We start from the raw sequence: 19812 nt of genomic DNA, 5'->3' as shown, positions 1-19812 counted from the left end.
ATTTCAGTTTCATGACTCATGGGTTACTGACAAGGTGCTAATTTTTCCCCTAAATGGTAACTGATTAAAAAAAATTATAAAAAAAAAAACAAAAAAAAACAAGACTTGAATGCACATCTCAAGCTCAGTACTTGCTTAAATAAGTAGAAAGTAGAAAGGGGGTTATTAATGCAATAAATAAATGCAATAAATGCAAATTAAAAATGTTCTATTGCAATGCCCTCTTGGCAGGTCGTCCAGCCAGTTCTATCAAACCTATACAATAAATCCAGAACGCGGCAGCAAGATTAATTTTTAATGAGCCAAAAAGAATACACGTCACACCTGTGTTTCTCAATTTGCACTGGCTTCCAATAGCTGCTCGCAAAAAATTCAAGGCATTGATGTTTGCCTACAAAACTACCACTGGCTCTGCACCCATTTACCTAAATTTGTTACTTCAGACTTATGTGCCCTCTAGAAGCTTGCGTTCTGCAAGTGAACGTCGCTTGATTGTGCCATCCCAAAGAAGCACAAAGTCACTTTTACGGACTTTTAAATTAAATGTTCCCCAACTCAATCCGAGCAGCTGAGTCCTTAGCCATCTTCAAGAATCGGCTTAAAACACATCTCTTCCATCTTTATTTGACCCTCTAACTTTATCACTCAATATTCTAATTCTATTCTTAAAAAAATCTAACTACCTTTCTAATCTTTTTGTATTCTATTTTCTTTTCATTTATTATGTAATTGTGTGTGTATGTGTGTGTGTGTGTGTGTGTGTGTGTGTGTGTAAAGACCTCTAACACTAGCTTGGTCTATTCTTTTTTTATTCTATCTGTTTTCTTTTCATCTATTATATTATTTAAAAGCCCATTCTACGTGTACTGTATTAGCCTAACTGAGACTTGTTATAGCACTTATATATCATTGCTCTTTTTGTTGTTTTTGATTACTTCCACTTTCCTCATTTGTAAGTCGCTTTGGATAAAAGCATCTGTAAAATTAATAAATGTAAATGTAAATGTAAAAATGCAACACTCTTTATAAGACATTTTGTAAGTTTGTAAGTTTGTTACATTTGACATTGCTGAATTTGTATTTTGTTTGTAGTCTGCTCATGTACACTACTCAGGTTAGGTTTAGGGGTTAAATTTATTGTAGTTATACCTACAAAAATTTTCAAGTTTTCAAGTACAATTCATAAGAAATTGTAAACTCATACAATTTTATGAATTCCCAAGAGGGAATTCATGGCAAGTACAACTGATAAATTATAAAAACTATAAACTATCAACTATAAATATTCAAAAAATGAAAACACTACTACAAAGTAATGTGGCATATTCTTTTAATATTTCTGTTAAAAAAATATATATTTTGTTCACTATGCAATGCAAACCACTTTATGTGCAATTAGCAACATGCTGAAACCAATATGCAGGAAATAATGCCATATAGTCATACCGTCATAACTGTATCAGTGTTAAAAAAATGAATTAATAAATAAATATGTAGATGTTATGTGTCAAGCTTATTTGTAAAATGTCATAAGGTGCTAATGTGATTATATTTATGAATTAATAATTACCTAGTTTTTACTGAATTATATATTTTTTTTACATTATTTTATTTCACTTATTTATTTTTTATTTTTAAATACTGACCAAGCCGTGTACCTGTACACTGTGTAGGTAAAATATGTTGTCACTTTTTACAATCTTGAAAATTATATAACAGAGGATTGTTGTTTAGAAAGAGGTTACACTTTGTTTTAAGGGGCAATAAATACATGGAGCAATATTAATTAACATGTTCTTACTTTAGGTTAGGGTTCGGTTTACAGTGGTTTCAGTGTCAAAGGACAGGTAACGAACATGTTGTTTAAGATCAAACAGCTTTCGACAGAGATTGGAATGAAGGAATCATTGATCATTGACTTGCTTGTATTTCAGGGGAAAAGGTCATCATGTATAAATGTCAATGAAATGTATTACATGAATTTCTATAGGAGAACATATTTTTAAGCACTAAACCAATCTGACAGTTCTTTGAACACACACACTACAGTCATCCCATGGCTGTGGAATGCACAGGTCTTCTTCCTCTCTACATGCTGACTCATAATATACTCCTTCCTCTTATACTGAAAGACTGCTGTTTTTGCCCACTCACTTGCGTGGGCTTTTCCTCAAAGTTATAGGCTGCTGTTACAGTAAACTTAGAGTCTATACACTGACCTTCCCAATGAACTGTTTTAACCTCAGACTTCCCCCATAAATCCTCCATCATGTTTCCTTTTAGCCACCCAAATGTGGCCCCATTCTTGGCCCTTTATTGTTTCATCCAGTGTCCCCATCCTGCCATGCTTAATTTTACCTGAAATCAAAATATTCGCCAAACAGTAAGACAGGGTTGTGCTCTTTTCCCTAAAAAAGGGGTTTCTATGAAACATGAGGTGTTTTTGTTCTACAAGTGTCACTATGTGTCCACATGTGTGCAGTCAGTGGCTCATGTGTGTTGTTTTCTTGAACACAAAGTGAAAGTGGATGCCAGAACATCTCTTTTAAAGGCAATAGCTTGGATAAACAAATTTAGAAAACTGAAGTGCAGCGAGTGACATTAAATTAATGGAGCATGGGAAACATTCTGGGCAGATAATTTCTTGGTGAGGTCTGTGCTGTGCATTTTCACACTGAGACTACAGCTCTGTCCAAATCTTAGTCAGCTGCAGACAGAAATATATATTTTTTGTATTAATTAACTACATGTACTTACCTTATGGCTCGGGTTAGGATTAGGGTTTGGCTTGGGGTTACTTGCATGGAATTATGCATAATTTATTGTTATTAAAACAGTGGCCGAGACAGCTCAACATGCTGCAACTTAAGAAAACACATGCAAATTGAAAAAAAAACATCAGCAAGTGAAGAAAACATCTTCATCAGTTTGACAACACAAGTGTTGCAAATCATCACAACACATGCATATAGCGAAACACGCTGCAAATCCTTCACAGCACATGCATACAACGAAACGCGCTGTAAACATTTCAAAACACATGCATACAACGAAGTTTGCATACAGCGCGTTTGTTAATTGCATGTGTTGTGATGATTTGAAGCTAATTTCGTTAATGCATGTGTTGTGAGGATTTGCAGCATTTCTTTATTTGCATGTGTTGTGAAGGATTTGCAGCGCGTTTGGTTATATGCATGTGTTGTGATGATTTGCAGAGCGTTTCGTTATATGCATGTGTTGTGATGATTTGCAGCGCGTTTCGTTATATGCATTTGTTGTGATGATTTGCAGCGCGTTTCGTTATATGCATGTGTTGTGATGATTTGCAGCTCATTTTGTTATATGCATGTGTTGTGATGATTTGCAGCGCGTTTCGTTACATGCATGTGTTGTGATGATTTGCAGCGCATTTGGTTATATGCATGTGTTGTGATGATTTGCAGCGCGTTTCGTTACATGCATGTGTTGTGGTGATTTGCAGCGCGTTTGGTTATATGCATGTGTTGTGATGATTTGCAGCGCGTTTCGTTGTATGCATATGTTGTGATGATTTGCAGCGCGTTTCGTTATATGCATGTGTTGTGATGATTTGCAACACTTGTGTTGACTGATGCTGCCTAAGAAGAAAGTTGGCTATGAAGGCAATAGACAACAAGGCACCTCACTAGAGGTTTTGGAACAGAGCTCATGTGTGCCAACTTTAGTGTCTCCACCAACTGCTTGCTTATCCTCTTCAAATGAATACAAATGAATGTTTTCATTTTGAGCCGAACAGTAAAGTATGTTATCACAGGCCTGCTTTCCTCCACGCAAGAGAATGGAAAACAAATACAGATTCAAACTGTTTTCAAAAATGCTATCCCATTATGACTAAATTGTTTTAATGTTGAAGTTGTGTGCAAGAATGATGTTGTGATTAATATGGTCAGCTCTCATCTGACAGCTTTATGGAGTGCCTCAGTTACCACATTCAAGAGGTCATGGACTCATATGTAACACATGATCATTAGACTAATAACTTACATCATGGAGAAATTTAGTATTGTTTCATTTTATTCTCATCAATGATGAATATTTTACATAATACATTTGTTATTATGCAGTTTAATTCCAGATGTTTTTCCCCCACAAACTGCCCAAGCTTCTTTTACACAAACTCTTTTCATAATTTTATTATAAGATAATGATTTTTACATTATTTTACAATTAAATAATAATGATTCTAAAACTGAATGATTAACTATGAACTATTAAACCTTTAAGTAGAAACTGGTCAGTTGGAGTTTTTAAAATGATCTGATAATCTAATTTTCAAGGAATTCAGACTCATTCCAGGAACATGTCAGATTTGTGTGTTTTGGGGGGGCTTATATTGGGGGGAAGGTGGGACGGTTTCCTAAATGTTGAATGATCACATTGCAATGGCAATGTTTATATCACTAATAATATGATGCTTTACTGCTGCTTGATCTGAGTGTAAGATGAATTTATGAATTTGTGAAATAGTGAATTTGGTTTCATAAAATGTGTCCATGATTAAAGGGTTAGTTCATCTTCATCTTCAGTTCTCTCTTCACAGCAGTTCAGTCGGTGTACTGTTTGAGTAAATGAATTACTCTGGGATATTGGTTTGTTTTAACTCTCTTGTTCTAAAACTCTCGTTTTAACTTTAGGGTGCTAAACAGCTTAAGTCATTTGTGTTAACAGCAAAAAGTTAACAAAAAAAGTTAACAGCTTAAGTCATTTGTGGATTAATGCTTATTGAAAACATGAACGGTTTAAAACGATTCAGTTCGATTTGTTGAACTAGTTCAAAAAGATCCGGTTACATTGAATGATTCGTTCGCGAACCAGATATCACAAACTGCTTTGTTTTGGACTCTCTCACAACAGACACGGAAGAGAAGACAATACTGAATAAAGTCATAGTTTTTGCTATTTTTGGACCAAAATGTATTTCCGATGCTTCAAAAAATCCTAACTGACCCTCTGATGTCACATGGACTACTTTGAAGATGTTTTTCTTACCTTTCTGGACATGGACAGTATACCGTACACACAGTTTCAATGGAGGGACTGAGAGCTCTCGGACTAAATCTAAAATATCTTAAACTGTGTTCCGAAGATAAAAGGAGGTCTTACTGGTTTGGAACGACATGAGGGTGAGTTATTAATGACATTATTTAGATTTTTGGGTGAACTATCCCTTTAAGAAAGGCCAATTATTATTATTATTTATTTATTTTACTTATTTTTTTTTATCTAGTTTTTCAAGCATTTTCCAAGTTCTTAGAACTTGTACTTTTTGTATTCAGGTTTTATATAGTTCAGAGTTTTATTTATATATATATATATATGTACCATATGTTCTTTGTTGGGTATCATATTTTTTACTATTATGTCTCATTTAGTAAGAGAATATGTTAATACTCACGGAGCAAATAAACATCTTAATTTTATTCAGAGGCCCAAACTGAGAAAAAAATTAAAATCTGGTACAGTTGCTGATATTTACATGGCCAAAGTAAAGTATATACATATCAGTGGTCAGTCATTGTGAATGAGATGATATCTAAATGCTTAGTTTTATGATGAAATAAATAAATAAAAAAATAAAAGGTATTTGAGTACAAATACGCATTCTCCAAAATCCTCAAATATCCTATTTGATACTGACTTTTTAAATATGAATTTTCTTAAAAATTATATATGGTTAATCAAGTAAATGGTAAGATAAAATAATAATAATAAAAAAAATCGAATGAAATTATTAACAATATAAAAAAGTATTCTTAAATTTACATTAGTAAATCAAATCAAAATTCTAAAAAAAGTTTTAGAATGATATTAAAAGGATTTTTACTTGCTAAAAAAATATGAACCACAAATCCGAAAGCATGCAATATATTTAGTACAAGATATTTCTCCAGTATTTTCGTTTCTTTAAGAGGACCAAGAAGTGATGTATGATACAGTAGGCTTTATAGAGTAACAGTCATTGTATAAATGAATTGAATTTTCATCTGTCACATCAATAACCAATGTATTACTGAACAGTCTGGGGAAAAAGTATTCCATACACAAATTTTAATATTATCAATACTTTCCCAATATTTAGTCTCCACTAAACCCATCTCTGCCCAGAATGTGTCTTCAGCTAAAGTGGACTAATATGAATCTCTCCAGTTTGAGGGCCAGGCCTGACCTGTACTGTTGGCCCCCATGATCCTTTGTTTGGCAGACGCCTCTGCTTCTCCTTTCATCCTCCCTTGAGATAAATCCCTTGATGGACCTTCTCGACTCTGGTTGAAAGTGCAGCGCAGCCGTCATACATCACAGTGGAGCTGGTGTGTTTGATGTAGGGCTGCTGTGGCCCTCGGGTGGGCAGGAGATAGACGTCCTCACAGTTCCCCCAAGAAACTCACTCATCAATCCTACGATCTGACCGCAGATCTCCCTCTGCCCAGCCACCTCTGCCCTCTTGACCACGGAGAAGCAACAACAAGAACGCTCAGCGTCAGACTGGGTGACGTTAGGGCAGAAGCAGCTATCCATCACTCCGATTAGGCTCCTGGAAGTATATAAATCACCACTTAAATTGGTATCTTATTAAAAACAACGTACATACATTTCTAACAAAACTGACTCATTTCATGTGACTCCTACATTTCTTAGACACTCCCAAAACTATTTTAAAAAAACAACAACTTTATAGTCACATCACATGAATCACGTTTTGCTCCCTGAACCCAGCTGATAAGAACAGACTGATAGTTCTGATAAATCACTTTCACTTTCGGTTCCACAAGATCCCAGTTCTCCCAGGTTCATATTCCCAACCACCAGCTGTTAGAAAACCATCAGCAATATTTTTGTTCTTTTCCTTAAATCATAGTGAAGCTGTTGCCATAACGTGTGCATCATGACTCACAATAAGGTGCCAAAATCACTTCAGGGGGAGGAAACCCCACACAAACACAGGAAGTGCTGCATTTCACACACAGGGACAGAGAGTCTGAGGTCTGTGCTCTGCTCCACTGATTCTGGGATAAGATTAACCTGGCCGAGAGTTACATTATTGTTGCTCGTGACAGCGCAGCCTCAAAAGACACTGTGAAAAGCTGTGTTATTTTGGTGCGTCATGAGACTGAGGAAGTAATAAAACAACACCGAATGCGCAACCAATTGAGGATCTGTCAAATTAGGAATGAAAAGTGAAAGTCTTGTTTTATTGATGTTTAATGCTGATATTTGACTTTGTCTGTCCAACACAATAGTCTTTCCAACTTTTTTTTTGTCTCTGAATACCATGGCTTATATGCAGATTCTGGGCAACAACAACAACAACAACAACAAAAAAGGAAAAACAGCTTCTGTGATGAAGGAATTGCTAACGTATTTCTTTGCTTGAGTATCTGTCATTAACATGGTTAACTCAGCATGTTAGAATAATGTCATTGACCTGAGTGCTTCTGACAGAGGAAGGTTATCAGTGGGGAAGAATTCTGAGAAGATGACAGAGCAAAGGGACCACCCACTGTATCTGGAGCATGGATGTTGTAGTCCACAGTTACAGGAATCTCCTTTATTTAGTTGGCCAAATTAGTAGACAATTGAGACTAGAAGTACAAATATTCCATGTAGTCGCCCAGTTTATACGAGCTCATAAAACTGTTTGAGATGGGAGTGACTATCGTCACATGTAGCTGTGTATATGATATACAAACCACAATATTCCCAAACTGCACCACAGTGTTTTCACTTAAAATAAACCTTGTAACCCAGGGAACTGATTGAGAAAGAATTCCTGAGTATCTGTTACAAAAGGGAAATTACCTTTAATCTCATATATTTCATCACAGGTTTATATCACCTCCCTCATTCATTTCATCACTGGAATCTAGCTCACTCACACCATTATCTGGGTAATATACATATTTATTTTTTATTTTTTTATTATCTGAACGTTTAGGCTAAACTCTGGAGCCATCTAGTGAACACTTTGAAGAAATCATTCTTTCGTCTTCACATAAATTCTAGGCATATTGCGTGTAACTTGATTAACCACTAGATGGCGTTGTGATGTTGAAAACAACTGCTATTAAACGGAGTAGTTTTTTAGGGCAGCTAGTAAGTCACAGTCAGTGACCGTCTGTTATTGTAAGAAATTGTGCCATCATGTGGAGTTTCTTCATTTCAGCTTAGCTGGTTAGAAGAGGAATCCATAACACTCACAGTGTTTTATATTCATATGTGTGACGTTCAGTTACTAAATCATCATAGGCCACCCAGCTGGACAATCCAGTTTTAAATATTCAATATGTTTTGGAAACATGGATGCCAAACCAAGGTGGTCTGTAAGCTTCCCATTTAAGTATACTATGCTTGTTGAGTACTTCATAATGATGTTTTCTAACACAGAGTGCACTTTTGTCATTACAAACACATTATAATGACATAGAAAGTTCAATAGAAATGACAGCAAAGTACGTATATTTTCGTTTAACATGTATACTTGTGAGTACATTCAAGCTACACTTTTACCCTGGCAAGGGTACGAAGTTATGTAAAACTACCCAAGGTAATTCCAATACCTAATAAATGTTTAAAAGTCTTAAGAAGAGAGCAAATCTGTTTAAAGTTGTTTGAGGTGAACTGAAATGTTATTTGAACACACAATAGCGATATCTAAAAGGAAACCAAGACCTCGGGCTACCTCGGACTGTTCGTACCTAAGATGTTTACTTTTATGTAATTTTTTTTAATGTCCTGTCCAAGTAGCCCAGAAGGGTGGAACAAAAATGAAGGCAAGGGGAAAAACACGCAGACTGTGTTTCCAAACGTACTGAGCCGCCTGAGTAGACCGCAGTTTTAGCACCAAGGGCGTGCTCAGAATCCGTTCAGCTAAATGAACTTAACCGCTCTCGAACGTGCTGTGTAGAATTTTGAACTAAATTCAAAAAGCACTACAAACTCTGTCTAGTTAGGCCAAGTCAGTTAGGCGACTCGCTATGTTTTGGAACACCGCCTTGTTCTCATGAATCCCCATTGGTTAGACTAAAGCTGCTGCTGCCACAATACTGCACACACGTGACCCAGGTTTTCTGTACACACACAGTAAAACACAGCAGGCACTTAAAAGCCAACGCCATGGCGCTTTGACCACCAATTTCACCCCATATCCAAACAATCACTATGAACCCTCTCCGTTGACAAACACGCACTATCCCACGGCTAATGGCGAGCGCGCTGCAGATGAAGCCCTCCAGTCTGGAGCACACACGGAAGCGCGTAATAGATCCACGACGGAGACAAGCTGCACTCTCATTCCTCAGCAACATCTCTCTGGACGGACGACCCGTGCAGGATGACGGGGAGAATCAGACCGAGGACGAGGACAGCTCCAGGACTAGACAGAGCCTGGTTTCTGCAGTGGGCCAGCAGGCATTGGCCGCAGCAGCGAACCAGGCTCTCAGCAGTGCCCGAGCTGCTGGTTTCATGGCTGGGATCACGGGTCCCAGCGCGGCCGCCGCCGCCGTCACTGCTACTCCTCCTCCGGCGTTCGAGGAGGATGCGGAGGGGGATGTGTGCGGTTCTCAGGTGCTCCAGTCCGTGTTCAGCTCCCCCTTTTCAGCAGTTCCGCCGGCTACGAGAGGGAGACTTCAGACGTACACTCAGGGAATCCTGCCTGTGTCCTACTCCAGGCAGTCCAGCCAGAACTACTGCTGTCTGGATGGAGGGCAGATAGCCAATTCTGCCCTGGAACTGCAGAGATCCAGGTAACCTTATGCACTGGGATGAGGACAGGTCATTAATATCAGTTATGCAGTATGGTGCTCCACGAATTATTAACATGCAAGTTCATTCGTGTTACTCAGTACTTACTTACATATGCAAGTATGCACCAAACAAATATAATCCTTTAAATTTAGCTCACTTGTAGTATTGCATTTATATTGATGCATATAAATAGTCTAACAAAAAAAGGGAAACCAAGTGGCACATGAAAACAAATGATTTTAGAAATAAAGGAACCTTTCTGAGTCATTTTATAAGCACTTTTAACAGACTAATTTTGAGTCGATTTTTTTGAAGATTTGTGAAATAAATTCTTAAGTTTTACTTGCATGTCACCTCTGGTGTAGTTCCACGTTCACTACCACAAAGTGTCCGTCCAAATACATTTTATACAGTATATCAATTGTATGAACAAACTTTATCTGCATTTCACTCGTGCAAGAAGTCACTAGTACCATCTCTAAAATAAAATGCAATTTGGGTTGGTATGTAGAATATTTCATAGAATTTCATTCATGCATTTTGTGGTGTGGGCCTGTCTGTGTTAAACATAGCTCTTTAATAATGTAAAATGATAATGCAAAATATGAATTGCAAAGTACAAACATTTGCAACTACGTTGTGATATGAACAGTCTGATATAAAGACACTTTTTTTAAACGAATGGCATGGCAATTTTCAGAACTATATTCAGACATAAATACTGTACATCACACTGTTTGTGTACAGTAATGGGTCCCACTAGGTGTCTTTAATTGTTTTAAACAGTGTACCTTTTTTTTATTTTATTGCAAAAGTGTTTCACAATGTTATTGTTGAGGTGGGTGGGATATAGGTATATATTTTTAGAGAAATTCACATAGAAGCTGTTGTGAAGTGAGGGATTACCTAGAATTTATTGAATTGGGAGATTAGCTGCCATTGAACTAATGGCCCCATTAGACACATTAAACACAATCCCTGACAAAAATCAATCAATAAACTCCATTCAGACTTTTCTACAGTACATCACTCACTCATTAATATCCTAAGTGACCTGCATTCTGACTGACACATGCCGATGACACAGTTTGCATGGCTGAATTTTTCAATTCACCTGTGCTTAACAAAACATTTTAACAAGAATTAAAAATATATTTTTACATTTAATATCAGACTTTTTTCCGCCATTGAATCACTGGGTGTTATTTAATCACTGATGTTTTATTAATCACCTTTTTACTTGACAGCATTTAAAAAATAATCAGAACTTGTCAGAACTGTTTAAATGTAAAAACCTATTAATATGGCCCTTGAAACTCTTCAAAGCGTATTACTCTTCGAAATGTGAAGAAAAACACACAGCAGCCAGTATCTCTAAAGTACCAGGATCATATATTTAGCATGTTCATAGTGACAACTGTGTCTAATCAGAGATGAGCAGGTGGCAACACTGAAGTGTCTGCCAGGCACTTTAGTTTCAGTTCCAACCAACTTAACCACAGCATTTCAATCTCAGCCAAACAGCCACAACACTGCTGTCTGTTGCTCTAACTGTTGCTTTATGAGGCATGCAAAGCATAACCAAATCTACAGTCATTAAGTTACAGTATATTTTACTTCCTCTTTCTAGCATATGTATGTATATATAACACACACACACATTAATATATATTAAGACACACACACACACACACACACACCTTCTGCACCTGCTTTGAGTGCTTTAATGTGAACACAAATGTGCTGTAATTTGAGACACTAGAGGCCATGCATGCAAGTTGGATGTCCTTTGTTCAGTTTTTTTTTTTTGTCTTGGAGTCAGAGAGGCAGCAGGGAATGTTTTTGTGAATATAGATAGACAGTATGCAATGTTTTCGTTGGTGTTTGTAAGGAAAGAGTGACCCAAAAGGGACTTAAAATAGAAAAATTATTTTATGCACAGTTGTTTTCTCATGAAAATAACTGTTTTAGTGCTTCACTGTAGTACTGGCAGGCACTGGAATGACCTGAAACCTAATTCTTGCTTCATTTCACAGCAATAATTTGGTCTCCTGTTGGTTTAGTTGTGCAAGGTACTCAGAGATGGGTCAAAAAATGTCCCAACATCTAAATGAACTGTTTGACTCCAGACAAATGTAAAATGTCTGAATTATTCTTAATATATTGGGTTACTTTAAAACAACAGTAATAATAAAAATAAATAAAGTTTAAGGGTCAGGTCACGATTATTTTGAACTATTACTTAAAGAGAATGCGAGAACAGTATATTTGTAATGCCTATTCTGAAATACATTTCTCATTTAACTTCAAGATAATTTGCCATGTCTCAGTAAACTTAATTTGTTGTGAGGACAGTTGTATTACCACTCTTATCTTCCAATTCTGATCCAATGCACACTTGTACTTTTTATTAAAGAGTTAGTTCACCAAAAAAAAAGAAAAGAAAATTCTGTCATTGATTACCACCCTCATGTAGTTCCAAACTTGTTAGACCTTCGTCATCTTCGAAACACAAATTAAGATATTTTTGAGAAAATCAGAGAGCTCTCTGACCCTCCATAGACACTGTAGGGCTGGGCAAAAACTTTTATTTTTCAATATATCGTTTTTTAAATGACGTTGATTCAATATTGATTCTCAAAAGCCACAAATTAAACTTTTCCAGTATTTACTGTATTTCAGTACATATTTAAAACAAGATCTGATTATCGAAACTTATCATTACTCTTCTCCACTAGATGTCACATTTATTTACCTTTGAGCGATGTTACAATGGAAAGCCTGTCTTTCATTCAGCGCTTATCATGGTGGAGATACTGTAATGTAATGTAATCGATTTGAGAGCTTGAGAATCGAAATCTAATTGAATCTGGACATATAGTCCAGCCCTAGTAGACAGCAATGCAACTGCAGTGTTCTCAGGTCCAGAAACATTGCAAGGACATCTGTAAAATAGTTCATGTGACATCAGTGGTTAAACCGTAATTTTACGAAGCTACGAGAATACTTTTGTGTTACGTTTCGAGTTACCATCTTCTGCCATTTTGGAGAGTACCCCAGAATGTGATCAACGTAATCAGCATTGTTTACCTTCAGCACGCACATGCTGAGCATAAACACTGATTATTTTGATTACATTCTGGGGTACTCTCCAAAAGGGCGGAAGAAGGTAATTCGGGGAGAAGAATTGTTTCTTAAATTATGTTGTTATTGTTTTCTTTGCACAAAAAAAAAAATTCTCATAGCTTCGTAAAATTACTCTTTAACCACTGATGTCACATGGACTATTTTACTATGCTATGTTTCTAGACCTGGGAACATTACATTTGCATTGCTGTCTATGGAGGATCAGAGGGCTCTCAGATTTTATCAAAAATATCTTAATTTGTGTTCCGAAGATGAACGATGGTCTTACAGGATTGGAACAACATGAGGGTGAGTGATTAATGACCGAATCTTTGGGTAAACTAACCCTTTAACAGTGGAGTGTATAATTTTTGAGCTAGCCAAAAAGAGTTTTATAAATAATGTTAGGTTTTAAACCGGTCTACCAAAATATCCATAGTTTACAATTGGTTGAACTAAATGGGTATTCCCACCCCAAAACTCACTTCAATCATTTCAGTATGTCTCCAGAAGTCAACAAATAGCTAGCATCAACTAAAAATATATATATATATATATATATATATATATATATATATATATATATATATATATATATATATATATATATATATATATATATATATATATATATATATATTATGTTAATAATATCAGTAAAAGTTACAGTAAATCACTGTTAATTTTATAGTTCCTTTTGACACTTCACTCTTGATGGATTTTATCTGAAATAGCAGTTTCTTCTTAGTTTTATTTTTTTCTCAGTTATGTACATTAGGGCTTTATGTTACAACCTAAGTTGATAAATCAATGTTTAATTTAATTTAATATGTGGTACCATGATGGTTTTGTATTTGTGTGCATGACACAATGCATCTTCTATGAATTTTTTTTACCTGAGCTTGTGGAAAAGCTATACAGCACTTGGGGTTACTTTTGAGTGTACGCTGCCTTTTCCTTATCACTTGTGTTTATTGTGTTTTTATAAAGATACAAGGCTATTTTAGTTCTTCAGCAGCTTGTAGATCACATCAGTTAATTCTCACCCAGAACACACAGCTCTGTTTTTCATTCAGTCCTCCAAGATCAAAGAATCAGACAACTTTTGAAATTGAGATGAGCTTTATGATAACATTATGGCAGTTAATTAAATATAGTATATATTTAAATTTTGTTTAAACTGTATTTTCATTCTGTAAAATGTATTTTTTAAGGTGAATTTCTAGCAGCTATAACTGCCGTTTTTTTAAAGTAAATTTTTACAGATTTTTTTATTTTTTATAGTCATCTCTACATATTAAGCACAGATAGGAGAAAGTATTTTAACATTACATACTTGTGCTTTAAACAGTGTAGGACTTGTTCTAAATGGGCAGCTGCTAGAAACAATCACAGGTTCCAGGCAGGATGCCCAGTCTCTGCCCTGACTCCCCCCGCCCCCTTCCTCCACTCCCTGCCTCTGACCTCCACTTCCTCTCCCAGACCCTCCTGCATGGGCTACCACTTTCCAGCAGGAAGACCAAAACCTTTAGAAGCACTGCCAAGAGCAGCCTGTGAAGAAAGAGTGTGCAATGTAGTTCTGTCTAATGTGCTGGCACATGCCTTCAAGAACACAATGTACACACACACACCCTATATGATCCTGCTCTTCAGGGCCTTCTGTTAAGCTACAGTCTGCCTTGATTGGTCGGGCCAGACAAAAGCATTATTGAAACTCTGTCAGGTCTAACTTTGTGAAGAGTGTGGTGTTATGTAATTCCTGAGCTCTAATTGGTGGCTATACATCTGTGCAAATAGCCTGTATCTTTCTGGTGCCGACTTTAATCTTGCCTCACAATGGCAATGTCCTCCAAGACAACTAAGTAGAGGGCTCTGAAATATTCAAGGGTATAGATTAGAGATTGACCGATATGGGTTTTTCTATAGCCGATGCCGATATTTAGCGGTCGGGGTCAGCCGATGGCCGATATGTGCTGCCAATTTTTAGGGCCGATATCTTGAAGTTTTCACCTTCATTTGCATGCTAAAATGTCACACTAATAATAAGTGGATGCACAACATTTCTAAACTTATCATCATTTGTTGAGCACTGACTCGAACCATCTCTCGAATCTTAATTTTGAGCACTGCAAGGGATTAAAATAAAAAATGTATCCAAAGTTAGCCAAACAAATAAAAAAACTGACCAAGTATTAAATATATAAAACAGGAAATATAGTTTTAGAGCATTTATCAAGCAGAATTCTAAGATTGAAACTTAAGTATACATTTAAATAAAATAAATACCATTTTATAAATAAAAATCAATTAACTGAAAAATATAAAATGTTAAATATATAAAAAATAAATAATAGTAGAGATGCAAACACACTAGCAATCAGCAACATTTATGTTTGGTATAAATGACACAGAAAATCTAAAGTGCATTCTACTTTCAAACTTACATCGAAGTCTGTTCATTATTCAAATAAAGTACAAGTCAACCAAACATATAAAAGGTTACACTGGTCAGTTTAAATAGACCGTAGTATACCGGTCCCACTCATGCTCATGTGAAGAGGATGATCTTTTCCGTCTAGTTTACATTGAAAAAAATATTTTAGTTTAACATTCAGATACATTGTGAATATGGAAACATTTGGATATGTGCAGAACGAGATGTGAGCAGTAACCTCCAAAAACATCTAGCCAAACCCCGCTCGCTCATCCTCGTATGCAAGCACGCATGCACTGTCACGATCTAATGGACTGTAAATGCCGGATTTTTTAAAACAAATAGGCCTAGCGGAATGCAAAAATTAAAAATCGAAGATTTTGCAGAACAGGATCAAATAAATTACTGGTCATAATACTTGCATAAAATGTTTCATGTGAAAAAAGCGGTTCATTGACTGCGCAGCACAGCCACAAGTGCCACAGTTACGTTTGGGATAATTTTATTTTTAATACTATAGTGTCATTTCAAAAGATTGCAATTGCATTTTAAAATACAACAACGAGCACCACAAAACCATTTAAAGAGGCGCATTCAGCAGTCTCCTTGATGGGAAACAGTGAACAAAGTAAAATGATCTCATGGCTTGGGGTCCTTCACATGCGGCAGCAGCATTTTCCACCACACCAATAACACAGGGCTGCCCTCCGACGTGCCTGACTTTAAATCGGCGCTACTAAACACTGATATCCGCCGGTGCCGATATATTAAAAAATGACAAATATCGGCCCAATATAATGGCCGACCGATATATCAGGCGACCTATAGCTGTATTTTACACCATAATACCGTATTCAATTTTGCTGTAGGGGAAAAAGGTAACTATATGCAACACGTTCTCACTTTTAATTATGTTGAGTCTTGGTCAGGATCACTTGGCATCGCATTTTGACACTCAAGGTACCCCTTTGGTGTAAGTTTTCAGTGTGCAGGGTTCTCCATTGTTTTCAGTTGTTTGTCTTAATTTAATGGTTTGCATGCATTTAAAAAAAAAACTGTAATAACTTAATATAAATATATACTTTCATTGGTTCACCTAAACGCACACGTAACCTAAGCCTACACACTACTGAACAATATAAAACACATAACAGGAAAACATAAGTCCAGCCACATGTAACATTATTTATTGCAAATGACAATAAACAAAAAGTATAAACAAGTCGTGTTGCATTCCAAGTCTTCTGAAGCCATATGATGTCTTTATGTGAAGAAGAATGTAAAACATAAGGTCTTAATCGCTGAAAATCTCATTCAAAGAAACACTCCGTTAGCATGTTGCAATCACGCTATGTCACGAGACATACAAGAGCCAATTCACAACCAAGACTGACGTAAGGCTTCTTCTGCGGCATTTTTTAAATTTGTACAATGACAGGATCTATTTTTTCTTTTAACACGGATGAAGAAGGCAGTCGCATCTAGGTCTAATCCTCTCACAAATATGTCAGAAGACTTGGAATAGCAATACTTTTTAAATACATTTTGACAGTAGTTGTATCTGCTTGTTATACAGTATATTGTGTTTTATTGACGAATGGTAGGTTTAGGGGCAGGTGTTGGGTTACATGCTCACAAATGTGTAAATAGTATAAAACTGTTGTGAAAAATGTGTACAATTATGCTAAAGGGGTATCCTATTTGTCAAAAGTGATGTCAAGGGGTCCTGATCAAGCGTCAATATGTGACGAGTTGGAAGTGAGAATGTGTTGCAATAGCACTCTCTGTTATGTAAAATAAGTATCAAACATTTTCCATTATGGGGATTAGTGATCTGTAGCTTTTGGTTGGAAACATGTATCTAATTTACTTTTATTTATTTTTGTCCTAGATAGTATAAAAGTGTTACAGAACACAATTTGTTACAAGGCTTGGAGAAATGAACAGAAGTTACTTTTAAAATACAGCAGCTAATAGCCAGGAATACACTGTGAATTCATTTTAGAGTACATGAATGTACTTTGTCCTTAATGTCATTGTTTTTCTTTTTTCACATATTTTGGCATATTTTGAAGCTAATTTATTCTTAACAAAACATGACATTTCCTCCCTACTCATTATAAGATATGTTCCATAACCATAAGTCATGTTTTGGATGGACCATGTCCTTTTCTTTTGTGTTGTGCGGTTAGCTGGCATTGCTAAGAGATTATGCTGGCATTTTTTCCAGTTAAATAAATGAAGTAGGAAAAAGTTTTAAACCAGAACTTTAAACCAGTATCGGATGTGGTAGGAATTGGCACCAGACAAATTCAGGCCAAGACATGATTAAAAAAAAAAAAAAAACATGGCCTGCTGTGGCTTGTTGCTCTGTTTTTATTCTGAGAGTTTTCAGAAACACAGGACTTTTACAGGATTATATCCCACCGGTTACTTAAAACAACGAACGGTGGTATTTTAAGGATTGAGGTAAAGGAAATGCTGTTGTGTAATGGAAAGCAGATGTGGCAGGGATAAAGGATGCCGTGTACAGTATGTGGGTTCATCAGTAGGGTGGAAAATGGCAAAAAAGTGAGATTTTACTGCTGTTACAAGTCAGGTTCACAAACTAGTAACCTCATGTTTAGAAAGCTACTCTTTGCATGGTAAAGGCCCAATACAATAACTTTTGTGCTTTTACTATCATTGGATGATGATTGTTATTCATGCTATAGATGTGAGAATAAGTCTGAGAGAAAAAGAGAATAAACTGTGAGAATAAGTCTTTTATATTGAGATTGAAAATCCTTTCATAAACATTAGACATGTTGTAATGTATTTTGGTCTGGTCATGACCATTGTTTTCTTACCATTCCAATGGTGTAAAGCATTCTCACCCAGAACACACAGCTCTGTTTTTCATTGAGTCCTCCAAGATCAAAGATTCAGGCAACTTTTGAAATTGAGATGAGCTTTTGATGTTTTGATTCCTCCCTGTAAAAGCAAAATCAATCGTAATAGATTTGTGGTGTTTTTAATAAAAGAACACACTAAGTCTCTAAACACACAGGTATGCAAGTACTTAAGTAGCTTAACTTGTTGATATTTGTTGAACTTGACAGTAGTTGAACTGAAATGGGAAAACTAGTTCCATCTCAAATGAGGTACTGTTCACTAACCAATAAACCTATACCACAAGAGTAATGTTGTGGAGTATATACATTTTACTAATATTTTACTGGTTTTCCATTTGAAGAAAATTACAATTAAAATGCACCTGTGCTGAATCTTTTATTTCTTCAGGGAAACTGTGACTTGATTCCGTAAAGTATGCGATAATCTTTTTTTGATGTTTCTTTTTTGCACTTGTAGTGCACTATGCCTCATTAATTTTTTTTAGTGTGTGAAAACACTATTTGCACGATGCACCTACTATACATACTAATACAGCACCCTCTTTTAGCAATCCAAGAAATGACTCGTAACAGCAGTAAAATCTCACTTTATGCCATTTTCCACCCTACTGATGAATCCAAATACATCATCCTTTATTCCTGCCACATCTGCTTGCCATTACACAACAGCATTTCCGTTACCACAATCTTTAAAATACCACCGTTCATTGTTTTAAGTAAAGGTGGGACATAATCCTGTAAAAGTCCTGTGTTCCTGAAAACTCTCAGGATAAAGACAATGACATACAACAGTGGTCCTTATATGCACTTGAGTCTATTATTATTGATGCACAAACAAACTGTGTGTATGCTCTTGGTACACTGATTGCTATCACATTGCATTTTTGCACGAACACTTTTAAATATTCTCAAAATTCATGTCCTGCTAATATGTTAACTGTTGTTAAATGTTACAACATTCTATATAAATAATAAACAAATTCTAAAAAATGTATTACTGTTTCCACAAAAGAAACAGCAAAACTGTTTCTTGAGCAGCAAATTAGCATAAATGATTTCTGAAGGATCATGTGACACAAGGAGTAATGGCTGCTGAAAATTCAACTTTACTTTCACTGGAATAAATTAAATGTTACGTACATTAAACATATTCAGATCGAAAACAGATATTTTTAAATAGTAAAAATATTTTCACAATATTACTAACTACTTAGTTTTACTTTATATTAAAGCCTGGTTTCTCCCAAGGTTTTTTCCCAGTTTCTGTAACGTGATGGGTTTGCGTTACTTGCCACTTTCGCCTTTTGGCTTGCTTAGTTGGGGACACTTACTATTTGGCAATAGTATTAACTTGACTGCACAGACACTATTGTATTAATACTGAATTTAGCTGGATGGTAATTTTATTGTTTAAAGGTGAATTCAACTTATTCCATAACTGAGGAGCATTGGACCATTATTGAACCAGACTGAATTAACAATGATCTGATTTCAGCTGAATATTGACTGTTTACTGTTGTCTTTTCAGGGATGCTTTACAGCAGAATTGAATACTGTTTGCATCACTGAATCATTATT

General features: G+C 35.9%; 1 protein-coding gene and 1 long non-coding RNA gene across 3 annotated transcripts in view; one reads left to right on the top strand and one right to left on the bottom strand.

Moving 5' to 3' along the window:
• Positions 1-4031: 4031 nt before the first annotated feature.
• LOC127951012 (uncharacterized) lies at positions 4032-9122 on the bottom strand. Its single transcript, XR_008152571.1, has 2 exons — positions 6789-9122; positions 4032-6571 (listed from the first exon to the last, which is right to left on the bottom strand). It is a non-coding gene; the product is annotated as an uncharacterized LOC127951012 (long non-coding RNA).
• The window catches only part of cables1 (Cdk5 and Abl enzyme substrate 1), a 23559-nt gene continuing 12847 nt past the window's right edge, over positions 9101-19812 (top strand). For both annotated transcript variants that reach the window (XM_052548572.1, XM_052548571.1), the window contains exon 1: positions 9101-9779. In XM_052548572.1, the coding sequence (XP_052404532.1) occupies positions 9238-9779 (542 nt within the window). In that variant the 5' untranslated portion in view covers positions 9101-9237. The remainder of the gene's footprint in view (positions 9780-19812) is intronic.

Source organism: Carassius gibelio, chromosome B2, assembly GCF_023724105.1.
Source record: "Carassius gibelio isolate Cgi1373 ecotype wild population from Czech Republic chromosome B2, carGib1.2-hapl.c, whole genome shotgun sequence".
Taxonomy (NCBI): Eukaryota; Metazoa; Chordata; class Actinopteri; order Cypriniformes; family Cyprinidae; genus Carassius; species Carassius gibelio.
Note: the sequence above shows the minus strand (reverse complement) of the source record. Positions and strands in the feature narration are given on the sequence as shown.